This window comes from Enhydra lutris, unplaced genomic scaffold, assembly GCF_002288905.1.
Source record: "Enhydra lutris kenyoni isolate GAN:26980312 unplaced genomic scaffold, ASM228890v2 scaffoldscaffold3, whole genome shotgun sequence".
In the NCBI taxonomy this organism is placed as follows: domain Eukaryota; kingdom Metazoa; phylum Chordata; class Mammalia; order Carnivora; family Mustelidae; genus Enhydra; species Enhydra lutris.
In genome coordinates this window covers 29,924,369-29,942,547 of record NW_019154087.1, presented here as the reverse complement: position 1 = coordinate 29,942,547, position 18,179 = coordinate 29,924,369, and the positions used below count along the sequence as shown (strand labels likewise).

Below are 18,179 nucleotides of genomic sequence, written 5' to 3'. Positions count from 1 at the left end.
CTGGGGAAAATGGAATAAGTGATAGAAAGAATAACCTCAAAGGAGAGGGTCACAGATGGGAAAGCAAAATGAGAAAAGGAGAGGGCAGGAAGACTGAAAATGGGAAGAGGGTGATCTTAGCCAGTTTTGCTTCTTTCCTGAAAAAACGAGGAGGAGAGGTTAAGTAAAAGAAAAACCAGAATTTGCTAAAATGGGAACAAAATAGATACTGAAACATTGAACAAAACGCTCTAGAAAGAGAACAGGAAATCTCTGCCCAGCTGCTCCTATTTCTGCCGCGTACACTCAGCCCCTCCTGGGCCAGGGCTGACATCTGTTTGCCAGTGGACCCTGTGCTCCTCTCCGTACAAGCTGTAGCAAAAAGAATTTTAAATGTTTCTGTACAATCGGTTACGTGTTATCAGGGCTAGAATTTCTCCCACACAATCAGAGTCTCATAAGTCATTGACCAACAGAGGGGCTGGGAAGAACCTGAAGGAAGGTGAAATGGTACCAGGTACAGAACCCCTCCTTTAGGAACAGCTCCTCTGTCTCGGTGCCCTGTAAGACAGTCTTCTCAGACATTAACGGGCATGGGCTTCACCTTGGGGATCTTGTTTCAATGTGGGTGCTGGTTCCAATGGGCTGGGGCAGAAATTATGCATTGTAACAAGCCCTCAGCCATGCCAGTGCTGTTGGTCTTCAGTTCCAGGGCAGCCTGGTGATCCCTGTGTGAGTGAGGGTGTGTGTGTGTGTGTGTGTGTGTGTGTGTGAGATAGAGAGAGAGAGAGAGAGAGAGAGAAGGGAAAGAATCCAGAAGCACATTCTTTCCGGCAAGAAGAGATAGAGAGAAGGCGGGAAGCTGGGCAGGTTCCTTGTTCATTCATTGCTGCCCTTTGCCCGACTCCCCAGCCTTCAGAGAGACAACTGTTTCCGGTGAGCACTTGCAGGTGGGTGGGCTTTCTCATCCAGCCACCCCCCAGGAAGCAGTGCCCATGGTGAGTCAGCCCAGGGAAGGACGTGGAGCTCAGAGACTCTGGGCACCGGGCTGGCTTCTCCAATCATTCTCTCCTCAGAGAAAACAGTGATTGTCTCTGAATCATGCCCATTTGAACATTGCGAGTGTGTTGGAAAGCCTGGATAATGGAGGCAGACATACTGATACGGTGCTAAAAACCAGACTTCAGAATCGAGGCTAGTGGTTTGACTGATTTCTTCACCCACCGTAAATATGATCCTGAAACAGAACCTTCCTCAGAGACCCTTGCATTTGGGAGACAGAAGGAGGGGGTGCTCGTGCCCTCTTCTCCAAGGCTGAGAGAAACTGGTTGGCTTCGTGAAAAGAGTTGGAATGGATAGTCCCAAACCCGGCTGGTGTGACCTCATCCTTATTTTCTTTGACAGAAACTACGTGTTGTCCTCAGGGTAGCTACCTAAGTTTGCATACTTCCTGGCTGACAGAACACTCCTGCCCGTGCCTTGGGGCCAGGGTGGTGAGTGTCAGTGGGAGGAGTAACCAAGTTTCACTTCCTTGCTGGTTGGAGACTCAGCTGCAGTGGGCTCCTTTCTCAGAGGAGGAGAGAGTGAGGAGTAGTAGGACCCATCTCTCTCTCTCTCTCTCTCTGCCTCTTCCCGTAGCACCTGGCAGGGGCTCAGCAGACGTGAGGAGCGCGAATGGGCAGAGCAGAATCTCTAGAAGGGAAGATGAGCACCCAGGATCCTTCAGATCTGTGGAGCAGATCAGATGGAGAAGCTGAGCTGCTCCAGGACTTGGGGTAAGAAAGCAGGTCTTCTTTTCTTGGTACTGCTTGGGTGAGCCCCGACCCCCAACTCCCACCCAAAGGCTCACCTTAGTTGATTTTCTTTAGCACCCTGCCATATCGGTCTTCTCTGCTTTCCGCCGCACTCATCTGAGCCCGTTAAGCATCTTTCTGCTAGGGGCCAATCGCATTTCAAAAGCGTATAGTATTTTCCCAAGGTGTGAGGACATCCAAGTGGAGAGAATGGGAAGAAAATCCAATGTTGGGTGTTCTTTTTAGCCTAGGGTCAGAATGGAGAGGTGTGAGTTGATGTTGCTTGGTTTCCTTGATATGGATCTGGTTTATGAATAAAAGTGCTGTTCAAATGTTTGGGGCTCTGAGCTGTTGACAGTAAGAGGGCTGTCTTGCCAGGAAGATAAACAGCCCAGCCTACCGCTAGGGAAGGGACTTTTTCAAAAGAGAAAGAATGAGGAAGTGTCTGCCCTGTTCCATCTGGGTTTCTCTCTCCTGACACCGCATTTATGAGCTCTTGTATGTATACATCTGTATGCATAACTTTGAGCCTTTTAAATGCTAACAAATCAGGAAGAGGATAAAATTTATGCCTCAAGCAGGTTATAAGTTTAAGTAGGTGGAGTCATCGTAGTCCTGTCTTTAAGAAGGGACCAGATGAGACAACCCATTGGGGTATTTAATAAAAGAAGCAAGTATTACAGAAGAGAGGTGTATGGGGTTTCTAGAGAAACTGGACCTTTACCCTAAAGCATCAGAAATATCCTAACGAGGCCGGCTTTGACACCTGTGCTTCACAAGGGACAAGACCAGAGCCTCTTTGTAAACAGCACTATCTCTGCAGCAACCCACGGGCATAGAAACTGTCATCTCCATCTTACAAAGTAAGAAAATGGCACCACAGGGGTTGAAAAACTTGCCTACGTCACACATCAACAAATGGCAAAGCTGGGATGGCAAGCTGCAAACACCTGTGTTCTTTACCAGAGAAAAACTGAAACAGGGATGAAGCTCTGCATTAAGATGGCAGAGATTGTATCTTTTTGTGTGTTATAATTGTCAAAGTTCTCAGTAAAGTCGTATCTTCAGATTTTAAAATGGAAGTCCCAGAATTCAACTCTACCTTCACAACATAAATCAGATATAACAGCTAGAATTTTCTATAAAGTCAACTCCCCTTATTGGGAATTTGGAGATTAGGATACCACTGTTCTTCCAGGCTGAAACTCCAAAGAGAAAGGGGCAAAATGCCCCTGAGCAGCCAAATGGGTGTCACCGAATCTGGGCACTAAAGCTGGACTTTGGGGCTCTCACTTATACCCTTATTAAATTATTAAAGTATAAATCTTTCCATGCTTCATTATCAATATTCCCAGCCCATGATCAGCAGGAAGCTCCAAAGGAGAAAAGAAACAAAGGAGGTATTCAATTCTTGTTCTTTAATTAAGCCATCCTGAGCCCACATTCTATGCTTGAGTGACATTGTCACCTCCTTGGATGACAAGGATGAGCTAGATGATGTCTCCTCTCTCCACCATATGCCCATAACAGGAAGTGACTCTGGGTAAAACCCACAAGGAAAACAGAATTCTGCCTTCCCTCCGTGGTCAGAGAATGGACGTTCAGTAGAACCCAGAAACATCCCAAAAAGGTGCATTTATGTCCAAACTTATGTATTTCAGAAGGCCTGGAAATTTACTGAATATTTGAGAATGGTTTCCATAACAATAGAGAAGCTACAATTAAATTGGAAAATCACTCTACAGTGGAGGTTCTCACCTTAGCTGTGTACTAGTATCACACAAGAAGTTTTTATTTAAAAAATTCTTGTTCCAGGGGCAGCTGGGTGGCTCAGTCTGTTAAGCGTCTGCCTTTGGCTCAGGTCATGATCTCAGGGTCCTGGGACCAAGCCCCACATCGAGCCCCACATCGGGCTCCTGGCTCAGCAGGGAGTCTGTTTCTCCCTCTCTCTCTGCCTTTCTCCCCAGCTCGTGCTCTCCTTTGTTCTCTCTCTCTTTCTCAAGTGAATAAATAACAATTAAAAAAGAAATTCCTGTCCAGGCCACATGCCAGACAAATGACATTAGTATCACCGGAGTGAGTGTTTCCTTTTTACACTCCCCAAGTGATTCCAGAGAGAGACCAAGTTTGCGAGTCGCTGCATAGGGTATAAATCCATCGGAAGTGCTGAAAAAAATGAGGCTTTATTTTTCATTTATTGGGTATGTCCCTGAATCCTAAAACCATTAATAAATGTTAACATTTTATTTGTTGGTTTGGAAGCTTGCTTAACAATTTTATTGAGGTATACTTTGCAGATAAAACTCTTTCAAGTGTATAAATCCACAATTTTTAGCGACTTTAAAGAGTGGTTCAAATATCACAAAAAATCAATTTTAGAACATTTTCACCCCCCTAATGAGAACCTTCAGGAGCATGGTTTTTTTAAATATAATTTTTAAAAATATAATAAGTATATTTTAAAATATAATGGGGTGCCAATAAACCACTTGGACCAGCGGTGATTTCTAGAGTCTGCCTATTTCCCTGGTAAAAATACTTCTACCGTGGGCAATTTCAAGTTGCCAACAGTTTAACAACCTAACTGTATAATTCCTGAAAATTTAATAATGGACTTGAGTGAGTACTCGCCCCTTCAGGACATCACTGATAGACCTTTTGCAAGTGATAATATCTGAGAAAACTTGAAAAGGACCAGTTGCCCCTGGCAGAATTCTGAATATAAATGAAACTTTTTCTTTGAAACTTTAAGTCACTGGTTAGGTATGATCTGTACCAAAACTTCAACCAAATTCAGTTTTTAAAAAGTGCCATAAAAACAAAATGATTTCATGTAATTGATAAATAATAGGTGGCTGGTTTTAAAGATTTAATTTTTAAATTATTTTAAATATATTACTTGAACTGTTAGGTAGATTCTTATGTCGTATTTTGGGTAGATATAAACAGATGATGTGTTGGTTAGAGTGATATCATACATCCTCATTCTTGGGTCCCTATTTTTATTCAGGCTCTGGAATATGTGAGTTTTGAAAATTAAACCCTGAGCTTCAGCAAATTAATCTGTCACTTGCCTTTCTAGGACACACATGGCTTACTCAGAGCATCGATTTATTCTTTTCTAAAGTACCTAAATCAGGCAGCTCAGATGCATTTCTGAGTCTCATTTTTAAAGCATCAATCTAAAAACACTTATTTTCTGGGGCACCTGGGTGGCTCAGTCGGCTAAGTATCTTCCTGTGCCTCAAGCCATGATCCCAGGATCTGGGGATCCAGCCCCGCCCTGGGCTCCCTGCCTCTCTCTCGCCATCTGCCCCTCTACATACTGGTGCTCTGTGCTTGTGTGTGTGCTCTCTCTCTCAAATATATAAAATCTTAAAAAAATTTTTTTTAAATAAAAACATTTATGTTCTTTAATCCTAAATATATTAATGTGTCCAAAGCAAAGGAGAAATAACCCCATCTGTGATTGTCGCTCAGCTTTACTTACACTTTGGCGGGATGGGTCTGGGGGAGGAGGTGAGCTGTGGGAAGGACAGGAGGGGCAAAGGGTGCTGAGAATGGTCAGTGATAAGGAAGAGGTCGGCTGGGAACAGTGAGGCTGTTTGTTGCTTTCAAAATGGAGCAATGGGGAAATGAAACAAATAGTGAATGCTAGAGAGGTGACCTCAATAAATAACTAGTTCTGAAATTGCTAGTTAGTTAATAATTTAAAGTTTCAGACAGTCTTTGATTATTATAACAAAGTTCGCTACAAGACAGTGTAATCAATCAATCAGTAAGTCAGTAAGCAAGTCTCTAATTTCTCTACCACTGTACATATAAGAGAAGGTTAGACTAGATCAGGGGTCAGCAAGCTTTTTTTTTAAAAACAAAAAAAAAACAAAAAAACCAGATAATAAATTTTCCAGGCTTTGCAGGCTTTGTGATTTCGGCCACAGGTACTCACATCTGCCACTGACATGCAAAAACAGCTATAGATAACACAGAGACAAATGGCCGTGACAATGCTCAGACAAAACGTTATTTGTGGACACTGAAATTTGAATTTCATATTATCTTCATGAGTCACAAAATACTCTATTTTTTTTTCCTCCCGCCATTTAAAAATGTAAGATCATTCCTGTCTCTGAGTGTATACAAACTTGTACCCTGGCAGGAAATACAAAAACCTGTACCTTGGTGGGATTTGGCCCTCAGGTGGTGGTTTGCTGACTCAGGGAACAGATGATCATAACGAAAATGAGTCCTTGTTAGGAGCCAGACATTTTGCATACACCAGCTGTGGTCTTCAGAAGGTACTAGCATTCCAACTTTATGTACAAGGAGACTCACTAGCAGCAAAATCACGTTGCCTGAAGTCCCAGAAATTCTTGTGATAATTCATTATTTACTGACCACGTACTATGTGCCAGCACCATGCCATTTCTGCCCATTAGGTCACTTAGCTTTCCCAGTAATACTTTCAATGTGTACGATTATACCCATTTCATAGAGACAGAAAGGGGGTTCAGACAAGTTCGGTGAACCGTGCAGGTCACAGAACTCACAGTGGTGCAGCTGAGGAACACGTCTCCTACAAGCCTACCCCAAAGTGATGCTCTTTCCACTGTTCTAAGAAGCTCTGTGTTCTAATAATGGCAACAGGGAATTATTGGATGTCATTATGTACCAGGCACTGTTTTAAGCCTTTGTATGTAGGATTTATTAAATTTACACATCACTGTGGGATAAATACTATACCGTCTCCATTTGCAAACCAGAAAAGTGAAGGATAGAGTTTTAGCACATGTCCAAGGTTACATGCTCAAAAACCTTTTAATATAGGAGTTTGGCTCTGAGGCCCACATGCATACCCACTAATGCAACTTGCTACTTTTCATCACACTTGTCTCCTCTTATTATATTAGCACTATTTGTTGATACTAGTAAGAACTGAGAGACAAAAAGAAAGTTCTGTGATTACTACAGCCAACAAATGTTATTATCAAAAGACCTTAGTCTTTTGTTTTCTTCACATAATATGCATGCTCATGCCTGCAAAGCCAGGCCAATACCCTAATTAATGAAAACTTTATTGGATTTCTTTTTTAAAGATTTTATTTATTTATTTGAGCAAAGAGAGAGAGCATGAGCAGGAAGGAGTGGGAAAAGCAGACTCCCAACCGAGCAGGGAGCCCAATGTGGGTGTCGGTCACAGGACCCCGGGACCATGACCTGAGCAGAAGGCAGACACCTAACTGACTGAGCCACCCAGGTGCCCCCCAAAACACTTCATTGGATTTTTTGTAGATTCCATTTTTCAGAGCTAGACAAACAGAATAAGCTAGGAAAAGTGTAGTAAAGTCAAAGTTTTGCTATTTGTTGGTTTGTTTTTTTTGTAGTGGAGAAAGAAGGAGTGGGTAGGGAGGGGCAGAGAGGGAAGGTGAGGGAGAACCCATCAGGCCCAGCATGGAGCCTGGTGCGGGGCTCGATCTCACAACCCTGAGATCATGAACCAAACCAAAATCAAGAGTCAGAAACTCAAGCCACCCAGGTGCTGCTGAAGTCAAAGTTTTAAAGGAATCTGTTTACAGAGCTGTGATACCAAGTAGAGTAATAAAACTTGTTCCTCTTCTGTGCACAACTCTGTAATCTTGGATTCTGAAAATAGAAGGTGATTCTCATGTAGCTGTATGAGAATATGTAACTGGGTTACAGTTTAATCTCTCCTTGACTCAAATGAATTTCCTCTTCGGTGGTTGTGTTTTTTGTTCCTCTACGAGTGACGGTGACTTCCTCCTACTTACATGTGGAAATCTGTCCACAAACGTTCTTCACGTCGAGTGGGGTCACTTTGTTTCACCCATTAACTCTTCTTATCCATTCATAGATCCAGCCATTAAATGATGACAAGGCAGTGTGGGGGGGTCCCTAAAATGAAGAAGAAACACCTGTCCCCTCAAAGAGTTTACAGGGCAGAGGACCGAGAAAGCACACACATGTAGTTAGAATGCTGGGTGGAGAGGCTGAAGGCCATGAGTGTATCTAGGCAAAGCACATGGTGTATGGCAGGAAGGAAGGACACCACTGGTCGTGGACAATAGGGCTTTGGAACCGGTAGGTATTTGTCAGTTGACATCAGAAAAGATGACATTTACTGAAGAGAAAGTGACGTGAATGAAGGAGTAGACATAGTAAAACATGGGAGTATTCAGAAAATCAGAGAGGCCCACATGACTCAGAGCCTCTCATCCCAGGGACCAGCAGGTAGGGAATGTGCTCATTCAGTGGGTTCTGGGCTCTACGTCTCAGAGTCTCCACCCAGAACCTCACTGTCTGAGAAATGTCCACCTGCTTTTCCTCTTCTAGTTTCTAGTGTCATAGCCACAGCCTTGGCCTTCAAAAGAGGGAAAAAGGCCTGTGTTCATTTCTTGTTCCTCCCAGCTCCCCTGGAGGATAAATTCCTATTCTGAGCCCACAGGCTTCTGGTTCCTACACCCTGGTATGGAACTGTCTAGAACCAGGACAGTCCACCTGGTGGGCTTTTCACTGTGTGGCTCCCTCAACTCCAGAGTCTCTCTGGGTCATACATTCTCCCTGCCCACCTGCCCACGAGAGCCTGCCCGCATTACCTGTTTTCAGACTTGTTTGTTTAAAAATATTGATAACTTTAGGGGCACCTGGGTGGCTCAGTTGGTTAAGCATCAGATTCTTGATTTCAGCTCAGGTCATGATCTCGGGGTCTTGGGATCGAGCCCCGTGTCAGGCTCTGAACTCAGCAAGGAGTCTGCTTGTCCCTTTTCCTCTGCCCTGCCGCCCCCCACAACCCCACCTTCTCTCTTTCTCTCAGATAAATAAACAAAACCTTGTAAAAAATATTTATGGCTTTTAAAAATGTAAGAGCAGTAAGTTAATTTGTTTTGATAAAAGTATGGTTAGGCAAGAGAATGTCACTTTTTAGAGACACATGCTGAACTACTTAAAGCGTCATGATATCTATAATTAACTTTTAAAATGTTCCTCCAAAAATATATGAAGAATATATGGCAAAAGTTTGAAAATTATTCTACCTAAAACATGGGTATTATTTAAATATGTGTATTACTTTTTCTATTACTTATGCTATTTTTCTACTTCCTGAAGTTATTCACAGTAAACAGTTAAAAATAATAACTATATGTATTAATTATTGAAAATTTGGGAAATATAAAAGCACCCAAAAAGTCAGCCAGGTGCAACCACCCAGAATGACATATTGTTCAACTTGTCTCCAATCTTTTAAAAATATTTTTTCTGGGGGCACCTGGGTGGCTCAGTGGGTTAAGCCTCTGACTTTGGCTCAGATCATGATCTCGGGGTCCTGGGATCGAGCCCCACATCGGGCTCTCTGCTCAGTGGGGAGCCTGCTTCCCCCTCTCTCTCTGCCTGCCTCTCTGCCTACTTGTGATCTCTGTCTGTCAAATAAATAAATAAAGTCTTTAAAAAATAGGGGCGCCTGGATGGCTCAGTGGGTTAAGCCTCTGCCTTCGACTCAGGTCATGATCTCGGGGTCCTGGGATCGAGCCCCACATCGGGCTCTCTGCTCAGCGGGGAGCCTGCTTCCTCCTCTCTGCCTGCCTCTCTGCCTCCTTGTGATCTCTGTCTGTCAAATAAATGAATGGAATCTTTAAAAAAAAAAAACTTTAAAAAATATATATTTTTCTGTAAATACACACACACATAAACACACACACACACATGCAGATTGAATTATGGCCATAGCACATATACAATTTTTCTTTTGCTTTCTAGTAGGATATTTTTCCATCATCTATGTTTTAGTCTGTGTCAAAGCCTGTTCTGGGTCTGGCTTTTCCCGAGGTCAGCCTGTTTCCCTCTATTAAAGTTTGGATATTTAGGTTGGTCCAAATTCCAGAAGTCTTTATATAGGTTAGGAGTTTGGACTTTGGTCAAACTCCCTTTGACAATATGGATTTACTGAATGCTTATAGGAATGTGGAATTACATGGCCATCATGTTTTGTTTTGAGATTAATCTGGTACATGAATCTGGTAGTTGAGCACAATAAGTAACAATGGGACCAGAGCCAAGAAAGCTAATTAGTCAGGGACTTTACAGATTGGGGAATAAGGAACTAGAGTGACAACCTGGGAGATCAAGAAAGGAACAGAGGTAGAAACCAGTCATTCCACTTCGGAAAGCACAGTAAGCGATTCACATCCAAATAAGAATGAGTTCTGCTTTCGTATGGTTCTTCAAAATAATGTCAAAGGAATTTTAAAAATCTTAATGCCATCAGTGTCTTTTAATTCATTCTTTGTTTACTTTACCACGGTACACTTCTAAAGTTGTCTGGGGTTCATCTTACGGCTTGTAGGGTTCTGACTCACTGCCAGTACAGTCTATGTTTTGGGTTTGATTCTCCAGATAATAAGAATCATTTTGCAAATGTCAGTCCTAAAGCACCAAGAGGTTTGTCCTCCTGCTCTAGGCTGAGCACAGTCAACTCCTTTCCATGGCGAGCTCCTTAGGAGCAAGACTGTAGCTTCTTCATCTCTGACTGTTCCACCCCAGACCACCACTCGGCAAAGAGCAGATGTGTCCAAACGTTTGAATTGCTCCAAGTTGAGTCAAAGGCAAGACCAGAATTTAAGGTCCTTGACTTCAGCCCTCTACCCCACCAACCCTGAGGATATGTTTGTATGTATTACCATCAGACTCGCTCTGTCCCTTTAAACCCAAAAGTTTTTTCTGGTGGGACAAACCGACGTTGCTGAGAGGCCTCATCTGAACCATGCAACCCAGAAGAGAGAACTCAAAAAACAAGGATCTGTCTGTATTTTTTTTCATCCCCTAAAGTCTGGGGCTCTTTCCCATAGCTGTAGCTTGCTGAAGGTGGACCTCTCTGTCTCTGGTAGCAGACCGCAATGGCAGCCAGCCCGCAGCAAGGACATGACCTGGAAGCAGCATTTTATGCGGTACAGATGACCCGAGTAATGAGAACGAGTGCGGAGGCCAGCGCGGTTCCACTTAGGGATGAGCCCTCCTGAGAAAACCTCTGGTGTGGGTCTCTGCCCAGCCATTCCAGGCCTCTGCAAGTTCTTGTCCATGACATAGTTTCACCAGTCCATCTCTGAGCTTTGGCTTTTTGTCCAAATCCAACAGCTGCTAAGCTCCAGCCCCTTAGGGACCAATAACACTCTTGTAGTCTTACGACCATTCCTGCCCTGTGGTGGCTGAACTGGGTACCGTATGGAAGGATCTGTGCTGGAATGAGACACAGGTTGTCCCCCTGCCCCCCAGGCCATGGCACGGCCCCTCTGTTCTCCGCAAATCCTTGTTTTCCCTGGTGTGTCGACCCACCTACCAGTCAGGCTCTGCGGGTCTCTATGTGTCTGTGTCCTCCTCTCTCTTTGGCTTCTCTGCCTCAGTCTCCTGAATACTCTGGGTCCCTCTCTTTCATGTGCCCTCAGCAACTGCCCCGTGTGCTTCTGCTATCTGTGTGAGCCACTGTGCCTTTCTAGCTGGCTCAGAGTTTTTCTGTCTCTCTGTCCATGGCTCTTCCCTTTTGTGTCTCTGACTCTCTGTGCCAGTCTGTGTCTCCGAATATCAGAGCCTCTGCCTCTGTCTCTGTGTGTCTTCCCTCTCTCGGAATCGCTGGCCTCATTCCTCGGACTCCTTCGGGAACAGGTTTGCCCTGACCTCCGACCCCCCGCAGGATTCTCTGCTTCCTTTCCGCCCTGTTTGCCTTTAGCTGAGCCTTGACTCCCACCCAGAAAAAAACCGACAAACCTTGGGGCCCACCCTCAGTTCCTCGTCTGACCAGCTAGCCAGCACCCTGCCCTGTCATCACTCAAGTTTGTTTCCTCATTTTCCAGGGTAGCTGGCCTCACCGTCTAGATCCGCGATTAGCACATGGAAATGTGGGCATTCAGAATGGCAATACAAAGAGCCACAGACCAGCAGGTTCCATGACAGAAACCTCCTTACTGGAAGGACTGTGGGGAGCTGATCTAACCTCAGCATCACACTTAACACCTCTCTTAGGCCTCATTCGAATGTTCAAAAACTTTGCAAATCCCGTTTGAGTCTCTCCACCGGGACAGGGCCAATGGAAAAATACGCTCACCTTTGTGAATAGGGGACTTCATGTATTTATATGGACAGCACTGTCTTATCCTAGACGTTGTCGTGACCTTAGTATAATATAAATTGTGGTACTGATAGCTCTTGAGTTGGCCAGGTTTTTCCTTATCTGTAACCCACAATTTCCGATGGCATAGAGGGCCAAGAGCTTTATTTTTCACAAAACATCACAGTATTTAGCACCAACCATATGACCAGACCAGCATGAGGGAAATCAGCAGCCAAGCAGTCTTGCCGAACGACTCAAGTGCTAAGGACAGGTGAACCCAGGTTAAGATGGCTTGGAGTTGCACCGCCCTATGGTTTCATCCTGTGTTCTACCCCCATTGTGTTTGGAGGGATTCTGAGGCCCAAGTACATAACCTTAGCAAGAAAGAAAATGGATCAGTTGGTGCCATTATCCAAGGCCTTTATTTATTTATTTACTTATTACTTTATATTTATTTTTATTTTTATTTTTAATTAACATATAATGTATTATTTGTCCCGGGGTACAGGTCTGTGAATCATCAGTCTGACACAGTTCACAGCAATTACCATAGCACATACTCTCCCCAATATCCATGACTGAGTCATCCTATCCCACCCCCTCCCCCAGCAACCCTCAGTTTGTTTCCTAAGAGTCTCATATGGTCTGTCTCCCTCCCTAGTCCCATCTTGTTTCATTTTTCCCTCCCCCCACGACACTCCACCCTGCCTCTCAAATTCCACATATCAGTGAGATTATATGATAATTGCCTTTCTCTGATGGATTTATTTCACTTAGCATAATACCCTCTAGTTCCATCCACATAGATGCAAATGGCAAGATTTCAGGGGTTTCTGATGACTGCATAGTATTCTATTGTGTGTGTGTGTGTGTGTGTGTGTGTGTGTTTGTACACACACTGCATCTTCTTTATCCATTCATCTGTTGGTGGACTTCTAGGCTATCCATGACCTTTAAAAAGGGGTATGTCATCCTCTGTTACACATTTGCTGTCTTTGGTCTAGAGGGTACAGAGAGTGTGTCCATGTCATTCAAAAGTGAGGATAAGTTTGAAAATGAAGAAAAAAAGAAAATTCTGTAAAGAGGGTTTTTATTGGCTGTTCAACTCCAAGGACTTTTAGCTGCTGTCACACAATCAGGTGTCTCTATTCTTGCTTTAGGTCGCATTATATGTTTTCTCTTATAACTCTGATGGGACCGAATGTAGGTTCTGTGTCACTTCTCTTTGCCAGGAAGGGAAAGAACAAGTCATTCATTATATGAATAATCTGTCGATATGGGTTACTAAGAAATTTTCTCACTAAGGAATATATAATCTAAATGGGTGTGTGGCTCATGTTTTAACATGCAAGACCACTCCTGTGCCCACTTGTTCTTCCAGAGTTCTTTTGCGTTACTCCTCAATTTAAAGCCTCTGTTTCAACTAGGCATTCTGTTTCCTATATATGTCAGGCATGTGTTAACCACAGTGCCTTTGCTTATGCCATTTCTCTCATTGAAATGCTCTTTTCTCTTGCTACTTAATGAAGCCTATATTTATTCTTGAAGCTCCAGTTCATTATCGTCCTCCTCCATGAAGCTTTCCCTGATATGCCAGCCCCTGTGAGCTTCCCCTCCTATACCATTTACTATCTGTATCACTGCAATTGCAGCTATTTGGGAAATTTCTGCCCATGTTAGCTTGCAAATCCTTCTCTTTTCCTCTCCGTTGGTACTTCAAAGCCACTTAGTACTTTCTTTACCCTCTGTGTACTTTTCTTTAGATGAGACACACTGTGAACTCAAGCTATCAAACCTACTGAAACAAATTAAAGTTTTTAGGACCAAGAGTCCTTGAGCTCTGTGCTTTTCAAACTCTAAACTGCATTAACAATCATATCTTGATGAATATAAATTATAGCTCAACAAGTGTAGGGGTCTGAGAATGTCCATTTCTATCAAAATTGCCAGACACTGAGTAGCAAGGCTTTGCATTGTTTTTCAAACACCAGGTGCAACTCATTTGTGTCCATAAAGTCAGTTTAGTGGGTCATAATCAATGTTTGTCAAAAATAAGTGGAGAAAAGAAAGTAGTAAATAGTAAGTATCCTATGGAAGAACAGTGTTGTTTCTTATAATACTCTGGTGTGTGTTGCGGGGGGAGAGAGAAAGAGATACAAATGCATTTTATACTGTGGGCTGATTCAAGAAGTTTGAAAGCCTCTCCTTTAAAGGATAGAGCAAAATGAAATATCAGTTTATATCAGTGGATTAAGTTAAGACAAAAAAACCCAATAGGGTAAAAACTGTGAAGGCTCCAAAATGCCAGGGCAATTTCCCAGAAGGTTCTAGCACCAAGGGCCACTGCCCTGGAATGGGAGAAGGGGCTGACTTGTGGACCAGCCTGCTGGATCTAACTGGGCTGCCTTTCTCTGTGGTTGAGCTCACTTCCTGTACCTAACTGGGAGGCAATAATGAAAATTCTTTAGTGGGTGGGTGTTTCCTAATTTGTTACTATATCATGGAAGGGATAAATACCACTGTTTCCTTCAAGGTCAACTGTTGGTTTTGGTAATCTCATACCAAGTGCAAATATTCTTTTTAAGCTTGATGAGTCTCTGCTCTGTTACCTCCATTAGCCTTGAGACATATTTATAGCAATGTGTGTGGGCCTCGGGGAAAAAGAAGAATGCAACATTGCTTGAATGTATGTTATAAATAGTAGTTTCTTGCTCTTTTCTACTTCTTCAGAAAAAATGAGACCAAAAGAATTTTTTTTTAATTTTTTGTTTCAGGAAGATGAACCTTATTCCACACTATTCCCATATCTAGCACAATGCCTACCATATTTTATCTAGCATAAGATACAAGATTTGATAAATATAAAACATATTATAAGTAGCATGTTCTCCTCTGCAAAAGTTAAAGAGTCATAAAAAAAAAAAAAAGTTTGCTAAAGGGTGCCTGGGTGTCTCAGTCAGTTAAGTGTCTGTCTGCGGCTCCGGTTATGATTTCAGGGTCCTGGGATCCAGGCCCACCCCCACCAGTGTCAGGCTCTCTGCTCAGCAGGGAGTCTGCTTCTCTCTCTCCCTCAGCCCCTTCCCCTGCTTGCAATCTCAAGCAAAGAAATAAAATCTAAAATAATAGTAAGTTTGTAAAAGAAGACATTGTTCCAATACATGAAAACAAAAGGGTTTTCTTACCATAGCACTAGTATTAGTCACCTTGACTGCTGAGAAAACTAAAGTTGCTATTTGTGTGGGGTCACATAGCTAACAAGTAGGAAGTTGGAGCAAACAGACAAGCTAAGGAGGTGACTGGAGACAAAGGCAAGGTCCCTCCTCAGCAGAACTCTCCCTGACGTGCCGTGCTACATGGACATTTATGATAGAAGCTCTCTGCTTCTTCGCATTTCTTTTCAGTTGGCATTTCCCAGTTGTAAAAAGGTTTCTTACTGCCCTTAATTCTAAAAACATCGGTCTCCTGATGCAGTTGGGAAAGACGTGACAGAACCGCAGAGGAAAATGACTTACTTGGGAGTTTTAAAGATTTTTATTTATTTATTTGACAGAGAGAGATCACAAGTAGACAGAGAGGCAGGCAGAGAGAGAGAGAGAGGGAAGCAGGCTCCCTGCTGAGCAGACGGGGAGCCTGCTTCCTCCTCTCTGCCTGCCTCTCTGCCTCCTTGTGATCTCTGTCTGTCAAATAAATGAATGGAATCTTTAAAAAAAAAAAACTTTAAAAAATATATATTTTTCTGTAAATACACACACACATAAACACACACACACACATGCAGATTGAATTATGGCCATAGCACATATACAATTTTTCTTTTGCTTTCTAGTAGGATATTTTTCCATCATCTATGTTTTAGTCTGTGTCAAAGCCTGTTCTGGGTCTGGCTTTTCCCGAGGTCAGCCTGTTTCCCTCTATTAAAGTTTGGATATTTAGGTTGGTCCAAATTCCAGAAGTCTTTATATAGGTTAGGAGTTTGGACTTTGGTCAAACTCCCTTTGACAATATGGATTTACTGAATGCTTATAGGAATGTGGAATTACATGGCCATCATGTTTTGTTTTGAGATTAATCTGGTACATGAATCTGGTAGTTGAGCACAATAAGTAACAATGGGACCAGAGCCAAGAAAGCTAATTAGTCAGGGACTTTACAGATTGGGGAATAAGGAACTAGAGTGACAACCTGGGAGATCAAGAAAGGAACAGAGGTAGAAACCAGTCATTCCACTTCGGAAAGCACAGTAAGCGATTCACATCCAAATAAGAATGAGTTCTGCTTTCGTATGGTTCTTCAAAATAATGTCAAAGGAATTTTAAAAATCTTAATGCCATCAGTGTCTTTTAATTCATTCTTTGTTTACTTTACCACGGTACACTTCTAAAGTTGTCTGGGGTTCATCTTACGGCTTGTAGGGTTCTGACTCACTGCCAGTACAGTCTATGTTTTGGGTTTGATTCTCCAGATAATAAGAATCATTTTGCAAATGTCAGTCCTAAAGCACCAAGAGGTTTGTCCTCCTGCTCTAGGCTGAGCACAGTCAACTCCTTTCCATGGCGAGCTCCTTAGGAGCAAGACTGTAGCTTCTTCATCTCTGACTGTTCCACCCCAGACCACCACTCGGCAAAGAGCAGATGTGTCCAAACGTTTGAATTGCTCCAAGTTGAGTCAAAGGCAAGACCAGAATTTAAGGTCCTTGACTTCAGCCCTCTACCCCACCAACCCTGAGGATATGTTTGTATGTATTACCATCAGACTCGCTCTGTCCCTTTAAACCCAAAAGTTTTTTCTGGTGGGACAAACCGACGTTGCTGAGAGGCCTCATCTGAACCATGCAACCCAGAAGAGAGAACTCAAAAAACAAGGATCTGTCTGTATTTTTTTTCATCCCCTAAAGTCTGGGGCTCTTTCCCATAGCTGTAGCTTGCTGAAGGTGGACCTCTCTGTCTCTGGTAGCAGACCGCAATGGCAGCCAGCCCGCAGCAAGGACATGACCTGGAAGCAGCATTTTATGCGGTACAGATGACCCGAGTAATGAGAACGAGTGCGGAGGCCAGCGCGGTTCCACTTAGGGATGAGCCCTCCTGAGAAAACCTCTGGTGTGGGTCTCTGCCCAGCCATTCCAGGCCTCTGCAAGTTCTTGTCCATGACATAGTTTCACCAGTCCATCTCTGAGCTTTGGCTTTTTGTCCAAATCCAACAGCTGCTAAGCTCCAGCCCCTTAGGGACCAATAACACTCTTGTAGTCTTACGACCATTCCTGCCCTGTGGTGGCTGAACTGGGTACCGTATGGAAGGATCTGTGCTGGAATGAGACACAGGTTGTCCCCCTGCCCCCCAGGCCATGGCACGGCCCCTCTGTTCTCCGCAAATCCTTGTTTTCCCTGGTGTGTCGACCCACCTACCAGTCAGGCTCTGCGGGTCTCTATGTGTCTGTGTCCTCCTCTCTCTTTGGCTTCTCTGCCTCAGTCTCCTGAATACTCTGGGTCCCTCTCTTTCATGTGCCCTCAGCAACTGCCCCGTGTGCTTCTGCTATCTGTGTGAGCCACTGTGCCTTTCTAGCTGGCTCAGAGTTTTTCTGTCTCTCTGTCCATGGCTCTTCCCTTTTGTGTCTCTGACTCTCTGTGCCAGTCTGTGTCTCCGAATATCAGAGCCTCTGCCTCTGTCTCTGTGTGTCTTCCCTCTCTCGGAATCGCTGGCCTCATTCCTCGGACTCCTTCGGGAACAGGTTTGCCCTGACCTCCGACCCCCCGCAGGATTCTCTGCTTCCTTTCCGCCCTGTTTGCCTTTAGCTGAGCCTTGACTCCCACCCAGAAAAAAACCGACAAACCTTGGGGCCCACCCTCAGTTCCTCGTCTGACCAGCTAGCCAGCACCCTGCCCTGTCATCACTCAAGTTTGTTTCCTCATTTTCCAGGGTAGCTGGCCTCACCGTCTAGATCCGCGATTAGCACATGGAAATGTGGGCATTCAGAATGGCAATACAAAGAGCCACAGACCAGCAGGTTCCATGACAGAAACCTCCTTACTGGAAGGACTGTGGGGAGCTGATCTAACCTCAGCATCACACTTAACACCTCTCTTAGGCCTCATTCGAATGTTCAAAAACTTTGCAAATCCCGTTTGAGTCTCTCCACCGGGACAGGGCCAATGGAAAAATACGCTCACCTTTGTGAATAGGGGACTTCATGTATTTATATGGACAGCACTGTCTTATCCTAGACGTTGTCGTGACCTTAGTATAATATAAATTGTGGTACTGATAGCTCTTGAGTTGGCCAGGTTTTTCCTTAT

General features: G+C 43.8%; 1 protein-coding gene across 1 annotated transcript in view; it reads left to right on the top strand.

Annotated features, from left to right (window-relative positions):
• The first annotated feature begins 1,581 nt into the window (after positions 1-1,581).
• The window catches only part of LOC111154926 (dual adaptor of phosphotyrosine and 3-phosphoinositides 1), a 53,838-nt gene continuing 37,240 nt past the window's right edge, over positions 1,582-18,179 (top strand). The window contains exon 1 of the mRNA XM_022514885.1: positions 1,582-1,754. Within this exon, the coding sequence (XP_022370593.1) occupies positions 1,654-1,754 (101 nt within the window). The 5' untranslated portion in view covers positions 1,582-1,653. The remainder of the gene's footprint in view (positions 1,755-18,179) is intronic.